Source organism: Phalacrocorax aristotelis, chromosome 12, assembly GCF_949628215.1.
Source record: "Phalacrocorax aristotelis chromosome 12, bGulAri2.1, whole genome shotgun sequence".
In the NCBI taxonomy this organism is placed as follows: Eukaryota; Metazoa; Chordata; class Aves; order Suliformes; family Phalacrocoracidae; genus Phalacrocorax; species Phalacrocorax aristotelis.
Window position 1 is genome coordinate 5,799,385 of NC_134287.1, and position 19,716 is coordinate 5,819,100.

General features: G+C 37.2%; 1 protein-coding gene across 1 annotated transcript in view; it reads right to left on the minus strand.

Moving 5' to 3' along the window:
- BTAF1 (B-TFIID TATA-box binding protein associated factor 1) overlaps positions 1–19,716 on the minus strand; it is a 49,186-nt gene that overhangs the window by 23,621 nt on the left and 5,849 nt on the right. Inside the window, exons 2-11 of the mRNA XM_075107717.1 lie at positions 14,877–15,000; positions 13,729–13,843; positions 9,970–10,116; positions 7,366–7,529; positions 6,869–7,005; positions 6,098–6,209; positions 4,743–4,811; positions 2,156–2,245; positions 560–655; positions 133–309 (exon numbers count right to left, since the gene is read on the minus strand). Coding sequence (XP_074963818.1) covers positions 133–309; positions 560–655; positions 2,156–2,245; positions 4,743–4,811; positions 6,098–6,209; positions 6,869–7,005; positions 7,366–7,529; positions 9,970–10,116; positions 13,729–13,843; positions 14,877–15,000 — 1,231 coding nt within the window. The remainder of the gene's footprint in view (positions 1–132; positions 310–559; positions 656–2,155; positions 2,246–4,742; positions 4,812–6,097; positions 6,210–6,868; positions 7,006–7,365; positions 7,530–9,969; positions 10,117–13,728; positions 13,844–14,876; positions 15,001–19,716) is intronic.

A 19,716-nucleotide genomic window follows, 5' to 3' on the forward strand; every position in this document is an offset into this window, starting at 1 on the left:
AGTGCAGTCACACATAACCCACATGAGGCTGCAGTGCAAGCAAGCTTGCTTTATCATACCTATCTACTGTTCAGCCACATCCTCATCTTTGAGCAGAAAAAGCTCTCTGCAATTTGTCACGAGTGTTATTACCTGACGTACTGCCAAAGCGTATTTTATTCCTAGGAGACCACCATGTCTCACTTCCCACTGTTCCTGTGCGAGCAGCTTCAGGAGAACATCCACAGTTTTATGAACTCCAGTCTCATTCATATGTTTCAATACTACTCCCAAAGTCTGAGCACAAGTCTCACGCACTGGTGCTACCACCTAGGATAAAGTAAATGATAAACCAGATATTTCTGTATGAAATTTGACTTGGAAAGAAACCAGTATGAGTAGTCAGATGACCAAAACTGTTATACAAACAAGGTGCAATTTATGCATCAGCTACTTCGTAATAAGCATCTGTGAGCAGCTGCAAGAGGCACATGCACTAGCACTGTACAAAGCATAGCTGATATGCTGCAATATTATCTCCTGCAGAAGCCTACTGGTCTACCGTTCAGAGACAACTTACTTCATCTGAAACAAAGTCCCCAAATCTGTCTAATGCAAACACACAAAGAAGTCTAATAACCAAGTCTTCTAGCCACTCCTGATGCTGCTGAATCATCTGTAAAAAGAGAAGAATTGAACACCTTTGCTATTTATTCATAAAGGATTTCTGATATGCTTGCTTTAGCTAACATGCATGTAAAAGATAACAACAGATGTTTAAATTGACTGAATATATTAATCTCGCACATACAGTCAAGGCAAAATAGTCCACACTTTTTCAGCTCGCCTGGCTTATTAAAGACATTTTTTTTTAAAAAAAACATAGTACCTTTATTGAAAGGCTAAAGAGCACCTGGTAAGGCACACAGATAATTTTATCCCTACACAGCACACAAAGGTTAGGTCATTCAGATAATCTATACTGACCAACGTCAACACGTCCATGGCAAATCAATTATTATGTGTTTGAAGAATATTTACAAATAAACATACACCATGAAGCAGTACTTCACTGTGGGAGACACAGTGAAAGGAACTTGCTCTTCAGCCATGCTTCCTCCAGATTTAACGAAGCAATTTAGACCAAGCTTGTCTTGAAGCTCTGGCCTCTGTTAGAGACCCAATAGCTCTGTAACAATCTCAGAGCAGAAGCCCCATAAAAGCAACTGCTGAGGCATCACCTTTCTCATCTCCACTGTTTGCCTACTAGATCACCACTTCCCTTGAAAACTATCATTTTAATGAAGAAACTTTCATCATATTATGGATTTCATAGTCCCATATATGACAAAGAATTATAGCCTGCATATAGCATACACAGCAGCCTTTGAAGCTAGCCTGGAGTACCCACACTCTTTCCATAAAGAGTTAAGAAACTGTTTAAAGTATCTTATCATTGCAGGATGTGTTATTATTACCCTTCTATCTCCATGGAATAGATACTGCTCCACAAGGAAGCAAGGAGAGATAGCAGCTTTTGTTTTCCCTACATGCAAAGTATGCAGAAGCGGCTTGATTTACATTTGATAAATGTATATTCTCATTCTTCAACACTGCCTAAACGACAAGCTCTCCCAGCTGCTTTTACAGCAGGGAAGTCAGTATGAATATGGATGAGATTCACTATTAGTAAACAAGTTATTACTGTCGGGATATTTTAAAAAAAGTGTTTTCCTTTTAAACAGACTATCGAAATACTTTTTCTCATAATAACAAAGCAAGCGGATCAATAGACTCATTATTTAAGGGAATAGAATTAGATGGTCTGAGACACTTCACTGGAGTTACATAATCAACTTGTCATTCTGTTTCAGCATACCCTTAACATGACCTGAAACCAGTATTTTTCAGTATGGAAGCTACTGTTTAATAACTTTATACACAGTCTACATATTAATGGCTACTGATACAGCAGTATTTTTTTCCACAGGCATTTAAAAAAAATAAACATTTCATCAGTGCATACGGTGATTTCATCAAGATTATTCTGAGCAGACAAATCCCATGGTTTACATTCCCCTAGATCACCCACCTCCTGCAAACTGAAGTATTTTAAGAAGCCGGTTTTCTAAACTTCACTTAAGTAACATGCTAAGTCTACATGATAGAAACTTACCTCTTCTAAAGAGCTATCTCCCATTTTACCACCACTTTTACCATGAGCTTTAAGTATCTCTCTCAGTCCAGTACCTGCACCATGTCGAACCTAGAGAAGTGAAATAAAAAGTCAGTTGTTAAATATTTAGGAACAGAAGATAAAAACCACACTGGGTAACTGAAACAATACTACTTTATTCTTAATAGAGATGTTTCAAGTGCTGCAGAGTTAGTGGTACTTCGACTTGAGGGAAAGGGTACTGTTTTATTTGATTAAATCATATATTTAAACACTAATCTGTCCAAACCCAACCCGTTTTTCCCTAGGTATTTGCCAACTTATGGACAGAGCAATTAAGAATTGCTTCTGTTTTTTAATGCAGAGAATATTATTATATCTGCAGTAATGTAGCCAAAGACAGTTTTACCTCACTATAAGACACTAGTTTTCAGAGAAAGAGTAACTAGAAGATATTCTGGTTTTAGTAAGCTTATAAGCTAAAGAAAAGCAATGTTTTCATATTTCTTAAACACTTTATATTTCTTTTTATATTATATTTAAAATTTCTCAATAAGTATTTATATTTCTTAAACAGAGTTTGGATCCCCAATCAATATTTTGGGGTTTGCAAAACAAATTTCTGAGAATTACTATTCTGCATAGCTTACAAACCTGCCTTGCTAAATATTAAAAAAAAATAAGTGAACAAGCGATATGGGAAAGCAAATTATAGCTATTTTTATGTTCCCACCAAACATGAGCAGCCAAACACACTAGGAAGAGTTCTGGAAATGACAGAATACCAGGAGAAAGATCTGCTACAGACACACCTGTTTCTGGTATTTTTGATACATAACCGGACTAGTAATTGGCTAATCAAGAAAAGCCTCAGATAGTTGCAAAAGCAAAGTTTTGAAGCAGGTTTTCATAGGTTAGAGCAGAGTTTTTTTGAAGGGCCTTTCATATACATGCTTATTGCTAGCAGAAAGTTACTGTATTTCGTTTCATGATAGTAACAGCTAGAACTGAGTAGTTGGTAGGTCCTCCCTTAATCAGAATCTTAGATGGAACACAAGCATATACATCCCTGTCGGTACAGCTCAGTGGTTGTTGGTAAAAGCTATAAGCAAGCCAATAAAAACAGCCAGAGCACTTAGTCTTGAAATCCTAGTTGCTCATAGTATATCAACCACTTGTTTATTTGGTCCAAGATTGCTTATGAACTAGTTTTTACGAGTCAAAAGAGGAAGACTTTGCTGGTTAACTTCTCAGCTTCTGCAAACACAAAGCAAGAGCAAGAAAGACAAATGTATTAAGGAAATACCTTTCAGTAGTAGGATTCATCTTGCCTGACTTCAGTTGCCTTTAAGGTAGGCAAGGAAGAATCATCCAGGCTACCTCTAGACATTGCAAGATACCAGAGGGCCATTTTATAAACGTGTGTTTTGAGGTAGTTTAACCTGTTTTTCATCCAGAACGTACCATAATAATGATTCTGTATTATCTACTTTCTTAGTTAAGATGTGTGCACCCTATATCAAATGTACTAAGAAAGCTATAAGAAATGTCTGCATTCCACAAGACAAGCGGACTTTGGCTTCAACTGCAAACAGCCTGCTTTCAAATAAGTTGAAGCTTGTTAGCTGAGGTGCAGTGATGTGCTACACAAATACAATTATCCTTTTTCTGGGCCCAAAACAAGTATCCTGGCTGCATATGATCTCTCTCTGTGTTCCCAAGTTTGAGGTCAGTATGGGCATAGACAACTTGCTGTCACTGAAATGGTGCTACAGATATACCCAAGTATGTTACAGTTGGTGTTAACATTCAATCATAAAAAAAAACCAAAAACTTTTTTATTTAAAAACTGAAGTTAGTTGACAACAGTTATTTCCATCTTCTGCTCAAAGAAGAGAGACCATTGTCAGCTACTTCATATTTTTTGCTTGGCACTGATAACAAAGTTTATGGAAAATAGTATAAGGATTGAATAAAAGGGTGAGCAGAACAGGTTTTGAATCCTGAAAATAAGTCATCTAGGCAATCAAATATATAGTTTTTGTAGTTTGTATTTACTAGCATTCTAAAAAAGTTAGAAGTTCCTTTTTATAAATGAAGAGAACAACTAATGATTGGTAGCCTACCCCTGTTACCAAAGGATTGATTACCCTCCCTTTTCTAACTAGCTTAGCATTAGACAAACATGCCACTGTTGCCAGCAACAGACTCACACAGTATTCCTCAAACTTGAGGAATCCAAGCCTGTTTTAACTGCCTGATCTTTTTGAACATCGATTCATATGCTTTTATTTTGCTTGAATGTCAGTACTTCCAAAATTCTCATTTATAATCACTGCTTTACATCTCTTTCCCACTCTCCAGTTAAGTATGCATTACACATCTGTTTTCATTTCCCCTTTAAATGAGTCTTAAACACAAGTTCTCTAAAAGCAGATTTGTCTTGGTTATGTAATCTGTATTTACGATTTCTGTAATTTTTCATACCTAGCAAAATGCTTTTAAATCCTAAGCATATAATTTCTGTGCTTCTATTGAAGCTTTTTTTTAATCTATATAGTTACACCTTACATATTGCACGTCTTACCTCCCAAGAAGGGTTAAAGAGATCATTGCACACCTCTTCACAAAAGCTTTCCAGAGGCCATTCATTTGCCTAAATTTATAAAAAAATTAAGTATGAGATTAAAAGAGAAAGGGATTAGGCAAACACTTATATTGTATGCCACTTAGACTTCCAAAAGCTGAAGTATTTTTCTTTGTTACTGGACAGAATTGGGGAAAAAAACCAAACAAACCAACCACCTTCTTCCACATTTCACAAACTTTGCTGATTAGCACAGGATCTTTCAAAGAGCTTACGAAGTTTGTCTGTCTGTAGCGTAACCTCTTCTCCATGGTAATTAATGCCTATGTTGTGGAATTCAGCCTCCCTTTAGGAACCATGCCAAGGTGGAAAATTAAGCAAAGTTTCTTATCCTGCCCAGTGATTCTTTAAATTTATGAACTTTGCCTTTAAAGAACATAATAGGCAAGTCTCAGTTTGAAATTACACTACAATCAAACTGGGTCAATTAATCCAGTAATAAACACCACTCTTCCCAAAACACATTCTGCATTTTTGAAAACCAGAAGCATATCCACTATTCCAAAAATTCCTACAAGGAAACTGACATGGGTGTGGAAAAGAAGTTATGACAATAACATTAGTAATTTCACACCATCACAAACACAAAGCATTTGAAAGGGTAGCAACCAGCAGCTGTTCAGCCAGCAGTTATTATTAATCTCCCAAATTAATTTTCCAATTAGTTTTGCAAATAAGAATTTAATTACTAAGCTACGTTTGGAAAAATCATCTTGTAGAATAGCGTCCAATCAAGATAAAGTATCTTCAAATAAATTCTAAGTACCATTTGTATTCTTTTATAGTATTTCTCCCATTTTTTTCAGCTTTTCAGTCTACTGAAACAAATGCAAGTTTCTCTAAGACTAAGGAAATTGTTTAAATCTTCAACTACTAAAGATAGAACTTAATTCTAAATTAAGCCAAATTAAAGTAAGGCAAAGGTTAAATAAAGTGTACGTGAACATTTAGATCAAATTATTTATGGCTCAGCGTAATCCTGTCATCTAAGTGTTTAGCACAGTTTTACAGTCTAATATCCAGGTCTGACACCTGTAATCTACCTACTCAGGTTAATTTGGGTCACAAACTGCTACCAATTAAACATGTTTTCTTCCTCAATGCTATACACAGTTTGAACTTGAAGCCCATTTGCTTCATTGCATATAAAAATAAGCTGGCAATGGCACTCTGCTCCATTTCTCTTAATGTTAAAATGACTAAAGAATTTGAGAGTATAAAGGAGTTTTGTTTTACGTCACTCTGATAAAAAAATGAATGATCATTCCCGCTAACATCAGAACAATGCATCATACCTCTTCTGGAGAATTTTCTACTAATGTTTTTGAGTCTGTGGCAGGCTGGTTGATGACAACATTTGCAACTTTTCTTCTCTTTTCTTCTGGTTCCCCATCAGTACTATCATTGCTGAGGAGGAACAAGTATAAGTTTATGAACTGAAAAATATGCTTTAGGGGAAGTAATTCCTTCTACAGCTTAGGTCTCAGATACAATGAAATGTGGCAAGAATGCAAAACGGAGGTTTAATACTGAAATATGCAAAATAGGTTATTTTACATGTGAAAAAAATTCAGTGAGGAATAGCAGAATGCTATCCCAAATTGGCAATCCTTCGCAGCCTTTTCCAAGAAATACACAAATTCTTACATAAAAATCAAGGAAAGACAGTTTTGTTGACTGTTTGTTATAAACACTGTCAGTACAGTAATACATCCCTATAAATTACAGTGAGGAACACAGCATACATCAGAAAGGTGTATCTTAAAATTTTAGTTACTGTTTATGTTCTTAAATCCCACATTTTCATGTGCTATTCTCAAACCATATTTAACAACAAGCACAAACCACAAATTTTGACCATAGCATCCCATTATTTCACGATCCATCTGAAGCAAGGTCCTTAAGAAAGCTTTACTGGAAGAAGCACTGCACACGAGTGTTTTACCATCAACACAATTGGCACATGAAAGATTAAGATGCAAAGAATGTAGGAAGTTTTTCAACAGATAAATCAAATCACAATGCCTGCTTAACTGAAATAAAAGCAAACCAGTTCACTATTATACCTCTTCTCATTAGCTTCCACTGCATCTCTGGATCTTTGCTTTGCAAACAGCTTAGCCATTCTTTTCGCTTTATTCTTTTGTCTACTGCTCATACCAGCTCGAAATTCTGAGTCAATTAACTCAGCAGCCTGAAGAGTCTGAAAGAGAAGTCATTCACTGTCAATTCTTCTTACAATGAAGTTGCTGAAAAATCCTCAAACCCACATTGCTCTCAACTTCCCCAACCCTCCATCATTTCAAACTCAAAGCAGAAGTTTGACATCAAATAACACTATAAAAATTCAGGAAGCCAAAGCATACCGTATTAGATGTTGATCATCATACTTAAAATACAAAGACTATAACTGCAGAAGCATAAATTTGGTGGACTTGGCAATGCTAGGTTTACAGTTGGGCTCGATGATCTTAAAGGTCTTTTCCAAACTAAATGATTCTATGAAATAAAGTAAACCCACTGTATTATTCCTTGGAGTCAAACAGCCCAAGGTTTTACCTACAGGTTGTTTGTTTGCTAGTGAAACTGAGGAAGGTGAATAGTCCAGATCTTCATCATTGAACAGATCTTCAGTATTCATCCCAATTGCAGCACCCATATCTAAGCCAAGTTTCTTTTGTAACAGCTTCCTCTGTCGTGCTATCCTCTCTTTAGGATCAATTTCACCTTAAACAAAAAATTTTTTGAAAAGGGAAGATGTGTCAGATTTCCAACCAGGTGTATTATTGAAGATTTGCTGAATGAAATAACATAAGAAAGCCAAAAGTTGCACAATTAAGTTGTACTTGGCTAATACATCAATACCATATTTTAAACCAAATCACACCGATTCCTATTAACACCTTTTCTGCTGCTGAAGCTACACTAGTACTTAAACTGTCATCAAGTTTTAAGCAGAAAATACCTCCCATTAAATTCATTAAATTACACTTGATCTACAGAAGTAAAGAAAACAACCTTTCCCCCGATTTTTAGGAAAGTGCACTTTCAAAGGAGCAAATCCACACACATAAAAAAATAAATTCAGCAACTGATTCAAGAACTAGCACTTTTTCATCGAGCGCATGTGTCCTTGTGGGATCTGTGGACTTTTGCGGTCTGGGTTTTGGTGGGGTGGGGGTTTGGTTGGTTGGGTGTTCTGTTTTTGTGTTTGTTGGTTGTTTTTTGTGTGTGCATTTGTTTTTTTTTAAAAAAAGGTTTCTTTTCCTCCTAAAAACACAGACCACTTAAGAAATAACCACCAGCAGTAAAATGCCTCATATGATATTCAATCCAATATCCTGTACTAAGATAGGCTGAACCTGAACTTGTTTTCTTCAGAAGCATACTTCCTTGTAAAATGCATTAGACCCAGGCGTCTTCCTTCTGCCCAGACTAACTCCTGATGGCAATGTAGACTGAAGCATAGGCATGATTTTCCTAGGGTGCTGAAGTCTGGTAACAATCTTATCCTCAAGCTTCATGTGTCAAGCAAGGCTCCTTTAGGAAGTTAATAGAAGCTACTTCAAGAATGTTGTGAAGCTTCAACATTAATTACTGAACACCTAGATTTTGGGAGCACCCACATTTACATAAAAAATATTCTGGTTTAGTGCCTGAGTAGAATTAACCCTTCAAGTAAACCAAAACTCGTAGGGCTGTCAGACTTCACAGTCTTCTCATGTGCACTATGGAAATCCGTCAGGAGATTGGGTGTTTTAGTTTTATCTGCACATAAACTTGTAAGTGACCAATATTGACAGAATTTTGGGGTATACACCAGGTTAAATAGTAGTTGGTAGTCAATTATACCTATACCAATAACCCTTTTTTTAAAATTGTATTTTAACTGACATGCAGAGAAATACAAACAACTTCCATTCCCACAGATGTTTTTCATTTCACAAGTTCATCTTAGGAAAAAGTGTCAAAGACTGCTAATTCCAAAGATTCTCTAACTTACTTTATATCCATTCATATTGGCTACTTACTTGAAAAAGAAAACTGCTACAAAATGCAGAAGAGAAGGCAGCCTTTGCATTTTCCCACCAGTTAAAAAAAGCATCAACTAAAGCTATTTTTAGTTTCATTTTCTTATTTTTGGATACTATGTTTTATTAATTTTCATTCATAGTTATTTACGTGCAATCATCCAACACTGGGATAAATAGCAGACTTCTACAAACTGAAGTGACCTATTCCATCTATTTGATTTCTGAACAGGTAGGGTTTCATTAGAAGAGAATGAACTTGTACAACACCTTATTAACCTAGCATAAAAGATGGCAAGCTATAAAATAGCAGCAAGGCTTAACAGACAGGATGCTGCCTAAGTGTCAGGAGCCATGGGTTCTGTTCCTTGCTGAGCTAGTGATCTTCTGTGTACACTGCATAGAACGCATCACACACAGGGAACAAGTGAATTATGGCTATGCAGTCAGAGCAGATTCTTATCTATAGCATCGTTTCATTTGGTGCAGAAGCTGGAAGACAGACTGGAATTGGAGCAGGAAAGTACAGTAATAGCAAAAAAACCCCAACTTATATTAAAATAATGCTATGCCATTACACTGACATAAACCAACTCTCTCAGCTAAAAAAGTTGCAGAAAGATATCATCAGTCAAATCACTTGAAACAAAAGACATCATGCAGGCACTGATATTTGACCTTCCAACTTTGACAGTTTTATCACAGTATTTTTCATGCAATCTTTCTATTTTTGAAACCTTCAAGCTTTTAAATAAGCCACATCCTACTATTTATTTGAGAACACTGTTTAAATGAAGAGTAAGTGGTGATAGCTCCTGCATGTCTTAAAAAAAAGAAATTCTACAGAAGCTTTCAATATTGCTTTTTCTGCTCCCTCTTTCAGGTTTCCACTCTCTTCTTCCCCTCTGTACACGTACTAATTCTGATAAGAGAAAAAACCAACCAACCAAACAATATGCACACCCTAAAAAAAAACACATTTAACTTGATACAAACCAGTTATGTTGGGGAATATTTTCTTCCGTAACGTCCTAGCATTCTGAGAAACCATGGATGACTAGACTCATAATACTGCCACAACAAACTTTTTCAAATCAGTACGTTTTCTTGTCTGTAAGTAAAACCTAAAGATATACCTGATTTATCATCTTGGACTTCAAATTCTGCACCAGCAGATCCAAGAAGAGATGCACCATGTTTTAACAACCGACATATATCAAATCTGTCAAAACGTAACCGATCTGTTGAAGGTGAATCTTCCATAGGACTTTCTGAGCCTGGTTCTAGATAGGACATTGAAAACAATATTAAGGACAACATAGTGAAACTTTTGTTCAAAGTCCTGGCAGAAGATTAAGCAAGAGAAAGAGGAAGAAATAGTTTCTCTCCTCCAAAGGAATCATCAGACATACAGTATTTTGATTCACAAAGTGTAATGGCTCAATTTCACAAAGACAGACTGAAAAAGCTTATTTAACATAATTAACTGAGTAGAAAAAAATTGTAATGTTTTTCCCTTGACAAATTTAGCTTTTTAAAATCTTGGACACTGTCATGCCGCTAGGTCTTCTCTGTACACATACAACCAGCTTGCAGTTTGAACTGCATACGGCTCACAAATAGTTCAAACAAGTATCATGCCAACACTATATCATATGACTAACGGCCAAGCATCCCTGGTATGGAAGCTGGAGAGTAGTCTTAACAGGTATGGGAAAAAGTCAGCTACCCAGAGCTGCTGAAGACTAATTATCAGCTCTTCTCAAATCCAGCTGCAGATACAGTGCAGTTCAATACTGATACAGAGGAGATCTGTTCCTCACAAGGTGTCTTATTTCCCGGTCATTAATTCACTTCTAAAGTATTGCTTCCTCTCAACACTCAAAGATTAGGTTTTTTTTGTGGCTCCTAGTCACATGCAGCTTAGTATCCAAAAAGACTGGCCATTCCTACATAATCCAGCGCACACACATCCTGAATTACAACCAACAGTATAAATACAATTGTCGCCTACAAGAAATACAGCATTTAGTTTGGTGTATTTCATCTCACACACTTATGAAAGCTTGTTCATTTACACTAGAATAAGTCTAAGTGCACACAAAACACTGTACAAAATAACTACCACCTACATTTCTTCAAACCTGAAGGAAAAGTTAACATTTCATTACACACATACAAAAAGAGAAGTGATTTAGAACAATCCTAGGATCCTAAATGGAACAGACCACTGTAAAACATGTGTACAACTACTACATCAAACAATTTAATTGAAATAACAAATGTCTGCCTAGCCAGTTAGCCCTGTTAAATGGTACCTTTTTCTCAAACACATGTAATTACCTTTTCAATTTCAGATCTGATAGGCAGATATGCAAGAACTGGACAATGCATGTAACCCATCATTTGAAACAGCTGCTGTACTCGAAGACTGACAGGTTGCCCAACTTCCATGTACAAAAGGAGTGCTATAAGTAATTCTTGGAATTACCAGTTAATTTCTAGTGAAATTAACTTCTATCCTTTGTAAGACGGAAATAAGTGTAATAGAGTCTATAAATAAAGTTAAGGATATGGATAATCATGGTTTACTGGGAAAGTCAGAAGGGCTCCTGAAAAAAACCCTCTCATTAACCTGATTATCAAAGTCCTTAAAGAGCTCCAACAAGTGGATAGAGGGGATCCAGTGGACATAATAGATTCAAATGTTTTTGGCAAAGTTTCATATAAAAAATTGAGGGAACTAAGCTACCACAGAATGGAGGAAAACATTCTTTTACAGACTGAAAGCTGGTTAAAGACAGAGAAAAGTTATCTTTGGAGTCCTTCAGGGATCAGTGTTGCAGCCTATTCTATCAGCCTTTAGCAACGGGAAGGAGATTTCACTGCACACTCTTTTCCAAGTGTGTAGATGACACTAAGATCCTTTGGGTAACCAGAAGTTACAGTGGCACTAAGGAAGCGAAGGAGGACTCTCAGACTAAAGGGCAAAGAGGCAGATACGGTACAAAAATTAATAACCTGAACCATGCCTACAAACACTGAATTGAGAACTGACAGTTAACATTCAATAAAGATCTTGGAAGCACTTCTGAGAGTTTTCTGTATTCACAATCTTATCAGGCAGTGACAGCCAAAACAGGCAGCTAAGTACTGGGCATCATCAAGAAGGAAAATGAAAAACAAAGTATATAATTTTGCCACTATGTATAAATATCAGTACTCTAAAGATGTAGGTGTATTGTGTGCAAGCCTGTGCATCTCAAGGAGGACATGAGTAAGAAAAAGCACAGTGAAGGACAAAAAGTTATCTAAAAGACAAAGCAGCTGTCTTGTGAGAAAAGACTGAAGAGACTGCAACTCTTCAATCCAGAGGGAAGAAAATTGTTGGAGGAAAGCAAATATGACGGGTTCAGAAAAATCATAAAGGCAGTAGATAAAACAAATGCAGAACTTGCTTGTCAAATTCTATAGCACGTGCCTATAGAAGCAAGTGCCTATTACTAAGCGCCAGGTCCTGCACTTCGGTCACAACAACCCCGTGCAACGCCACAGGCTTGGGGAGGAGTGGCTGGAGAGCTGCATGGAAGAAAAGGACCTGGGGGTGTTGATTGACAGCTGCCTGAACATGAGCCAGCAGTGTGCTCAGGCAGCCAAGAAGGCCAATGGCATCCTGGCTTGTATCAGCAATAGCGTGGCCAGCAGGACCAGGGAGGTGATAGTGCCCCTGTACTCGGCACTGGTGAGGCTGCACCTTGAATCCTGTGTTCAGTTTTGAGCCCCTCAGTACAAGGACATTGAGGTGCTGGAGCGTGTCCAGAGAAGGGCAACAAAGCTGGTGAAGGGTCTGGAGAACAAGTCTTATGAGGAACGGCTGCAGGAGCTGGGGTTGTTTAGTCTGGAGAAGAGGAGGCTGAGGGGAGACCTTATCACTCTCTACAACTACCTGAAAGGAGGTTGTAGCGAGGCAGGGGTTTGTCTCTTCTCCCTAGTAACAAGTGACAGGACAAGAGGAAATGGCCTCAAGCTGCGTCAGGGGAAGTTTAGGTTGGATATTAGGAAAAACTTCACCAAAAGGGTTGTCAGGCATTGGAACAGGCTGCCCAGGGAGGTGGTGGAGTCTCCATCCCTGGAGGTATTCAAAAGAAGGGTAAATGTGGTGCTTGAGGATATGGTTTAGTGGTGGACTTGGCAGTGCTAGGTTAGCGGTTGGACTTGATGATCTTAAGGGTCTTTTCCAACCTTAAAGATTCTATAAGACTCTATAAGAAGAACCAGGAGCCACTGAATGAAACAGATATGAGATCACCTCAAGAGATACAGTTTTGTTGTTGTTTTGTGGGTTTTTTTTAAACAGCTAGTGAATTTCTGGAAACTGTGCCACATAAGGTTGTGAACATAGACAGTGCCAAGGGGTTTAGACAAAGTCACTGACAATGGGGTCGTAAGTTGACAATAAAAGCAACTCTAACATCCCTAACATGGCAATTTCAGATGCGAAGTGAGTACAAACAGAATAGACTTCGCAAGCTGCCATTTTGCCTCCCTCAGAAAGGTGCTTTGAGCAAGGGAACAGAGAAGAAAGTGTCTGCAAAATATCATTACAAAGTTGCTTCGTTAAAACTTTTTCCATTTTACTAGTTATTATTCCTTTTATTTATAAAAGTAAATTTTTGTGAGGGTACAGAGCACAAGCACAGGAATCTTAGAAGCAAAGGTCAGGCACATTTTTGTAATTGAATATGAACATCTAAAGCCAATGAGGTTTACTACAGTTCATGCATATAAGAAGTCTATGCTCATAAAAAAAGAATTACACAGTTGCCTTGAAAAGTCTCATACCGCAGTGAGTTTGCATCAGATAATAAATTCTACATAATTCATTTAAGCAGCACCTTGTTTTGATCTTGGAGTTGGATTCCACTCAGGTACATTTTTCACTATTGCTTCAACAGCCTGGCCAGCTGCAATACGAGTATCCCAATTTGTACTTCTTAAATACACTAACACCTGTACGGAGAGATTAATAAATAAATATTTGCTTAAAATATACTTTCAGAAAATCCATCAGTAGTTATGCTCTATTATAACATACATACTTTTAATGCTACGGATTAAGACAACACTCAAAACAAAAACAAAGGACAAGAAAACAAACCAATGAAACATGAGCAGCCTTCTCTATATTGCTCACTGCTTAGCGGAACTCTTGCCATAGCCAGACACTAAGGATTTATTAGATATATTCAGTTCCACCAGCCAAACTCAACCTTGACTTCCCTCCAGGTACTGAACACAGCTTGAGACTTGTTTTCTTGCTTTTTAAAAGGTAGTGTTCAAAAGAGATTAATAGAGCTGAAAACACTGACATTATTTAACCCACGAGGAGGAACAAATGGATCACCTGATGCAACATATGCTTTCCTAAACTAATTTACCACTATGTCTCAAGTCTGGAAAAACTATTTCTTTCTCTGAAAGTGGTTTGATATTCATGATTCCTTGGCCACTCTGTTGATACCATCAATTGTGGTGGGGGCACCTGTTCAGTGAGAGCAGAATTGAGGTCACTCAGCCATCTCCAGCTGTCAGATACAGACTATTTTTGGGTTTTTTACTGGACTTGGCCAGATTGAAGTCTCAAACTAATGGAAATCTTTCCATTTTCCAGCCCTTTTAAAGGCATACAGCCTCTTATATTTTTAATGCCATATCACACCAGCTACAATCTTTTAAAGCAGGAGCAGAAATTTTTATAAGGCAGTAGAGCTTCTCTTTCTAAAAGATCTGCACTTACAGCAAACACTGAATATCAATACTGAATGCAAAGTGAAACCTGACTTATGTAACCATTTCAGAGGCTGACACGGCAGCACACTTAACAGAAGCAGTCTCCTAATTTTCTTCAGTCTCCTATTTTCAGAGAACAAGACTACTATGCCTTTTCTTCTTCCCACAAAACACACACCCATTTAAACTGGTTTTATTCTCACCATTAAAGTATTGAAACCAAGCTCAAAAAAAAAAAAGAAGAGATGCTTACTTTAGATAAGAGATTATTCAGTTCATGAGGATGCAGTTTCACTACTTCCCCAAGTTGCTGAGCAGCTGCTTTTCTTGTTACTGGAGTTGTACCGGTGTCCAGTAAAATAAAGAGACGATCAAGCCTAAATATGATTGACAAAACCCAAAAATGTTATGATATTCATAGTTCAGCTGCCCATTTCTATTAATATTCCCCCAAGTTTCAGTTTCTCTAACGCAAACAGAAGAAATGGTTGCCTGAAGACTATCAATTGACAGGGTGACAAATGTACTTTTTTTTCTAACAGTAAGCATAGCTGTTCTAAAAGCTCATTTAATTTGCTAAGCAAAAAAATAAAAAACTATTAGAAACATTAGTTTAAAAAATCTGCAGTTACAAGAAAAAATTTGTCCCTCCTTTGTTCTGTAATTGAACACTTTCAATCTTGAAAAATAAATACTGTTCAGTTGCAAGTTATCTTCATCAAATTCTGTCCAACAGAGAAAGGAAAAGGCTCAACTGCTCTTTTTGTGCATAGCCTGTGATCTGTAATATTAAACTCTGCTTTTCCAGGATACCACAAGTTTTACTTTTCACATATATTCCCCTTAACTGTCTGGAATATGTAAGACCAAACCCATCACTGCATTTACAGCTTTTAAATAATATGATACCTCTGGCCTTCCCATGAAATACAGTAATTTTTAACCAGCAGATCTGTTTTCACAGTAACTCTGTATTTAAAGAGACCCCAATCATCTATTTTCGGAATAGCCTGCTTACTTCTTGTTTAGAGTTACTGAATGAGAGAGTCATTACATAAAAAAGCCATGTAAAAATAGAGACTACCTAGATAATCAAATCAATGACGAAAGTAACAGATGTTCATTATGCCCTCCACTGTAAGTGGGACAGTTAGAACTCTCTTTACAGGGTGCCTAGTTCATCCATTAGTTATTGGGCAGTATCAGGTTATTACTGAATGTGACTCTATAATCTATCCACATAGTATAATCAAATTGTCCCTTCTAGCCTTAATCATAAAAATACTCCTGAAAATATTGCAACAATATGAAGCTGGAATTTACACAGCAGTGAAGCTCGCCTAGATCTGCCTAAGAAAATAAGGCTACAGGTACCCTGAACAACTCCCTTTCTCATAAACACATACCTTAGGTTTGAGCAAATATAGGAAAGGACAAACATTTTGCCTGTTAGTCTGTTGCTACTAATTACTTTTCACCAAAACTGCCTTTAACATTAGTTCCAATAATTTAAAAAACAAAAACCTCCCTCTTTCCAAGATCACTGGGTTTTGTATTTTCTTTGATGTGCTTAAACTGCATTTACTCCTGAGAATATCTTATAATGTGTCACAACGCATTAGAAACCACAATGCTACAAACCCAAGGCAGTAATGTCACAAATATAGTTCCAAAACCCAAACACTAACAACTGGAAACACTAGGTTAATTATTCATTAGACAAAAATTCTAACTGAAAGTATTTAAAATCATTCTAGTATTTTAGACACCCTTCTGATATTTGCCAGTTTGAAGTAATTCTCATCCTACTACTAAAATAGGTGAGCCCATTTCAATTTCTGTAGATAAAACTGAAGTTTCAATTGCTATGATTTACTAGTTAGTAAATTGTTTTAAAGTGACATAAAAATGAAAACCCAAACATATCTGAACTAGCAATTTTGCGTGATTAGACAGTCAAGGAGGAAGGCAAAAGCTTTATAGATCCATCTCTCTCAAATCACTGATAGTGGACTAGTCAGGAAGAACATGCCAGACAGTTGCGTACCAGTATTTTTAATGTAGTACATTTGACAGTAATAACCCAATCCGATTTGCAGCACTGCATTATTCAGTACAAACTATGCTAGCTTGCAGAACAACCATAGCTTGCTCTAACTTGCTTGTTCTCTCATTCTTGGACTCACCCCTTTCAGTCTTCATCTCTCCGTGAAAATTCAGTGTTCCATACTCAAGAACTTTGCCATTTAGCACCACCCATTCCTTTAACTACCAAAGTATCTTTTTTTTCATCTCCAAAGTCAAGCAGAACGCGCAACTTAGACCACTTCCTCAGCTAGAACTCTTCATGTGTCAAAACAGGAGGAAACCACTATGACGGCCTACCCTCAAAAAACTCATTTAATTCCAGCCTTAGTTAAAACAGTAGATATTAACTCCTAAAACCCACAACTTTTTGAACCTGTACCACCTACAAAATACAGTTTGTACAACTACAGTTGGAGTTTTTAAACCCGAAGTATGCTTGGTTTGTAATTTGTTATTTTAAATTGTAATTGCTTAAATCACACACAAATGCAAAGTAAAACAAAAAAATCTTTTTATCATCTCACATCGCTTTAGGAAGATTTCAGCATTCAGCCCCAGCAAAATAAATGCAAACAGGATTAGTAGATACAGCTGACTAACAGTACTTGTGGTCATGCTAATTATTCTTCCTTTCCCTCACCCAGACTTCCCTGATGTACAATTCCCAAACAGTTAATATTTTGAAGGTATTAAGATTCTTAAGGTTTGGTGTCGCTGCAGCAGAGTATGGCAGAGCCTGAATTCTCCTGCCCTAGTCTGAAGGGTAGCACTGAGAAAGCTGCCACTGATCAGCAGCACTAGTTTTAAATTAAAGTTTTCATTGTTATTTCATTAAGAATGAAGAAATACTAAAAATTCTAAACAAATTAATTTTCAGGACCTGCAGCATGGAAGGAAATTTCCTAAGTTCTGATAAGGTTTTTATTCTCAGAATGAACTAACAATCTCTAAACTAGTTCTTAAAGCCAAAGAGAACCAAGAGTTTTCTAATGGCATGTGGTCCTGCCTCTCATGCCAGACAGTGCTGTCAGCAGAACACTGCGTGGCTCAGATCATTCACAAATGTAGCACAGAAGTCTGAATCAGTGTGGATCCTCTACCGTGCAGATAAGTTTTTTAATTATTTTATGGAAGAGTTCAATGCAGGCTGTCAGAAACTTGTCCTAAGAATATGGAAGACACAAGCAAACAAGAAAAATACAGGGACTACTCACGTGAAGAAAAAAGAAAACCAGAGAAGATTTATGGATTGTTACAAAAAAACCTAAATACCAACCAACGCTAAAAATGAAATGTATTGCTAAAACTACTTCTCCTGCACGTTAACTGCTGTAATCAGAGCTTAAAAATACGAAGGCCTTCACTTTTACTGGTTTAGATCATCCTTCTGTCACCTTCCAATCCTGAGTCAACTACATCTCATCGGACAGCAACCAAACACCACCTCTATGTGAACTCATGCTATATGAGCTCATCATAAAGCACTAAGTTGTTGAAAGAGCTAGATAACTTTTTCCTCACTTGAGAAATTTGAGATTTTCTCATCGCTGCTGAAGTGAACCAGCAAGACAGAACTTGGAGCAGCAATTCTAAGTTCTTATGAACAGCATTACATTCAAATTAAGTATTTTTTCTTCAAAGAAAACCACATGAGCTTTTACACTGACACAGACTTCATTAAAAATGTTTTTGACAAAATCATAAATTCAGGTGCTTAAGAGCAGGCATCTATAGTAGCATCTGAGACACTTCAGAATGAGTCATGCATACGGGGTCAGCAGACATAGAATCACAGAATCATTAAGGTTGGAAAAGACCCTTAAGATCATCGAGTCCAACCACTAACCTAGCACTGCCAAGTCCACCACTAAACCATATCCTCAAGCACCACATTTACCCTTCTTTTGAATACCTCCAGGGATGGAGACTCCACCACCTCCCTGGGCAGCCTGTTCCAATGCCTGACAACCCTTTTGGTGAAGTTTTTCCTAATATCCAACCTAAACTTCCCCTGACGCAGCTTGAGGCCATTTCCTCTTGTCCTATCACTTGTTAGACATAGGATGCAGGAGATCTTGTCGTTCTGAAGCGGCAAGGACACATACCATCTAAACTGGCACCAGATTAGGCAAGAGAATCCTCCCCACGTAAATATTCAAAGTCATCAAACCCAGAGCATATTATTAAAGCACACTAGTTTTGAAAAGACTAAAGCCTGAATTCTTACTTTCAGAATAGAACCACCTGAGAGATAGTCAAGAATAATCAGTAGGTGTGTGATCAGGATATCAACTGGAACAGCCATCCCAAACTGAACCACACTCTTCCACCATTATACTACTACCAAACAATTTTATTTAACAATCCTAAAAAAATTCTTAGAAAAAGATCGCAGGCAAGAAGAATTCTAACAGTAAACAATTCCATTTGCATTGCTCTTCATCAGAATAGCAAGGTTGGCTCTAATAAGGGGGAACATCATCCCTCTAGACAACACTATTATGCAGAATGATTATGCATACAGGTTTAGTTAACTAAAGGGCATTTTGTGAATAGAAGTACACAGAAACCGTTACTGACCCCCAGCTGCTAAACGTAATAAGCCCTTTGCTCTTCCAGCGCATTACTGCAGCAAAGACTACAAATAACAAAAAAATTAAAGGGCAAACATGAGAATAAGTACTTTCAAAAAAGCCATCACAACTAAGTGATACTCACCAGGTAGCATGGTGATCCCATGTTCTAGTCACTGCTTTCCAATCAGCTTTGCATATTCAGCATTAAACTAAGACATGATTGCACCCAGGCACAGTAGGCAAATGTTGCAACAAATGACCTGTTCTGTTCTTCATGCTAATCTTCAGTTCCTTGCTGCCTAAAGGTATGTCTCCAAATATGGAGGCTGATCTCCATTTGAAGGGACAGTTATCAAAATATTTAAAGTGAACCTTATGGCACTCCAGTGGAAACTGGATGATGTGGATTTGAGAGCTCTTCAGCTATAG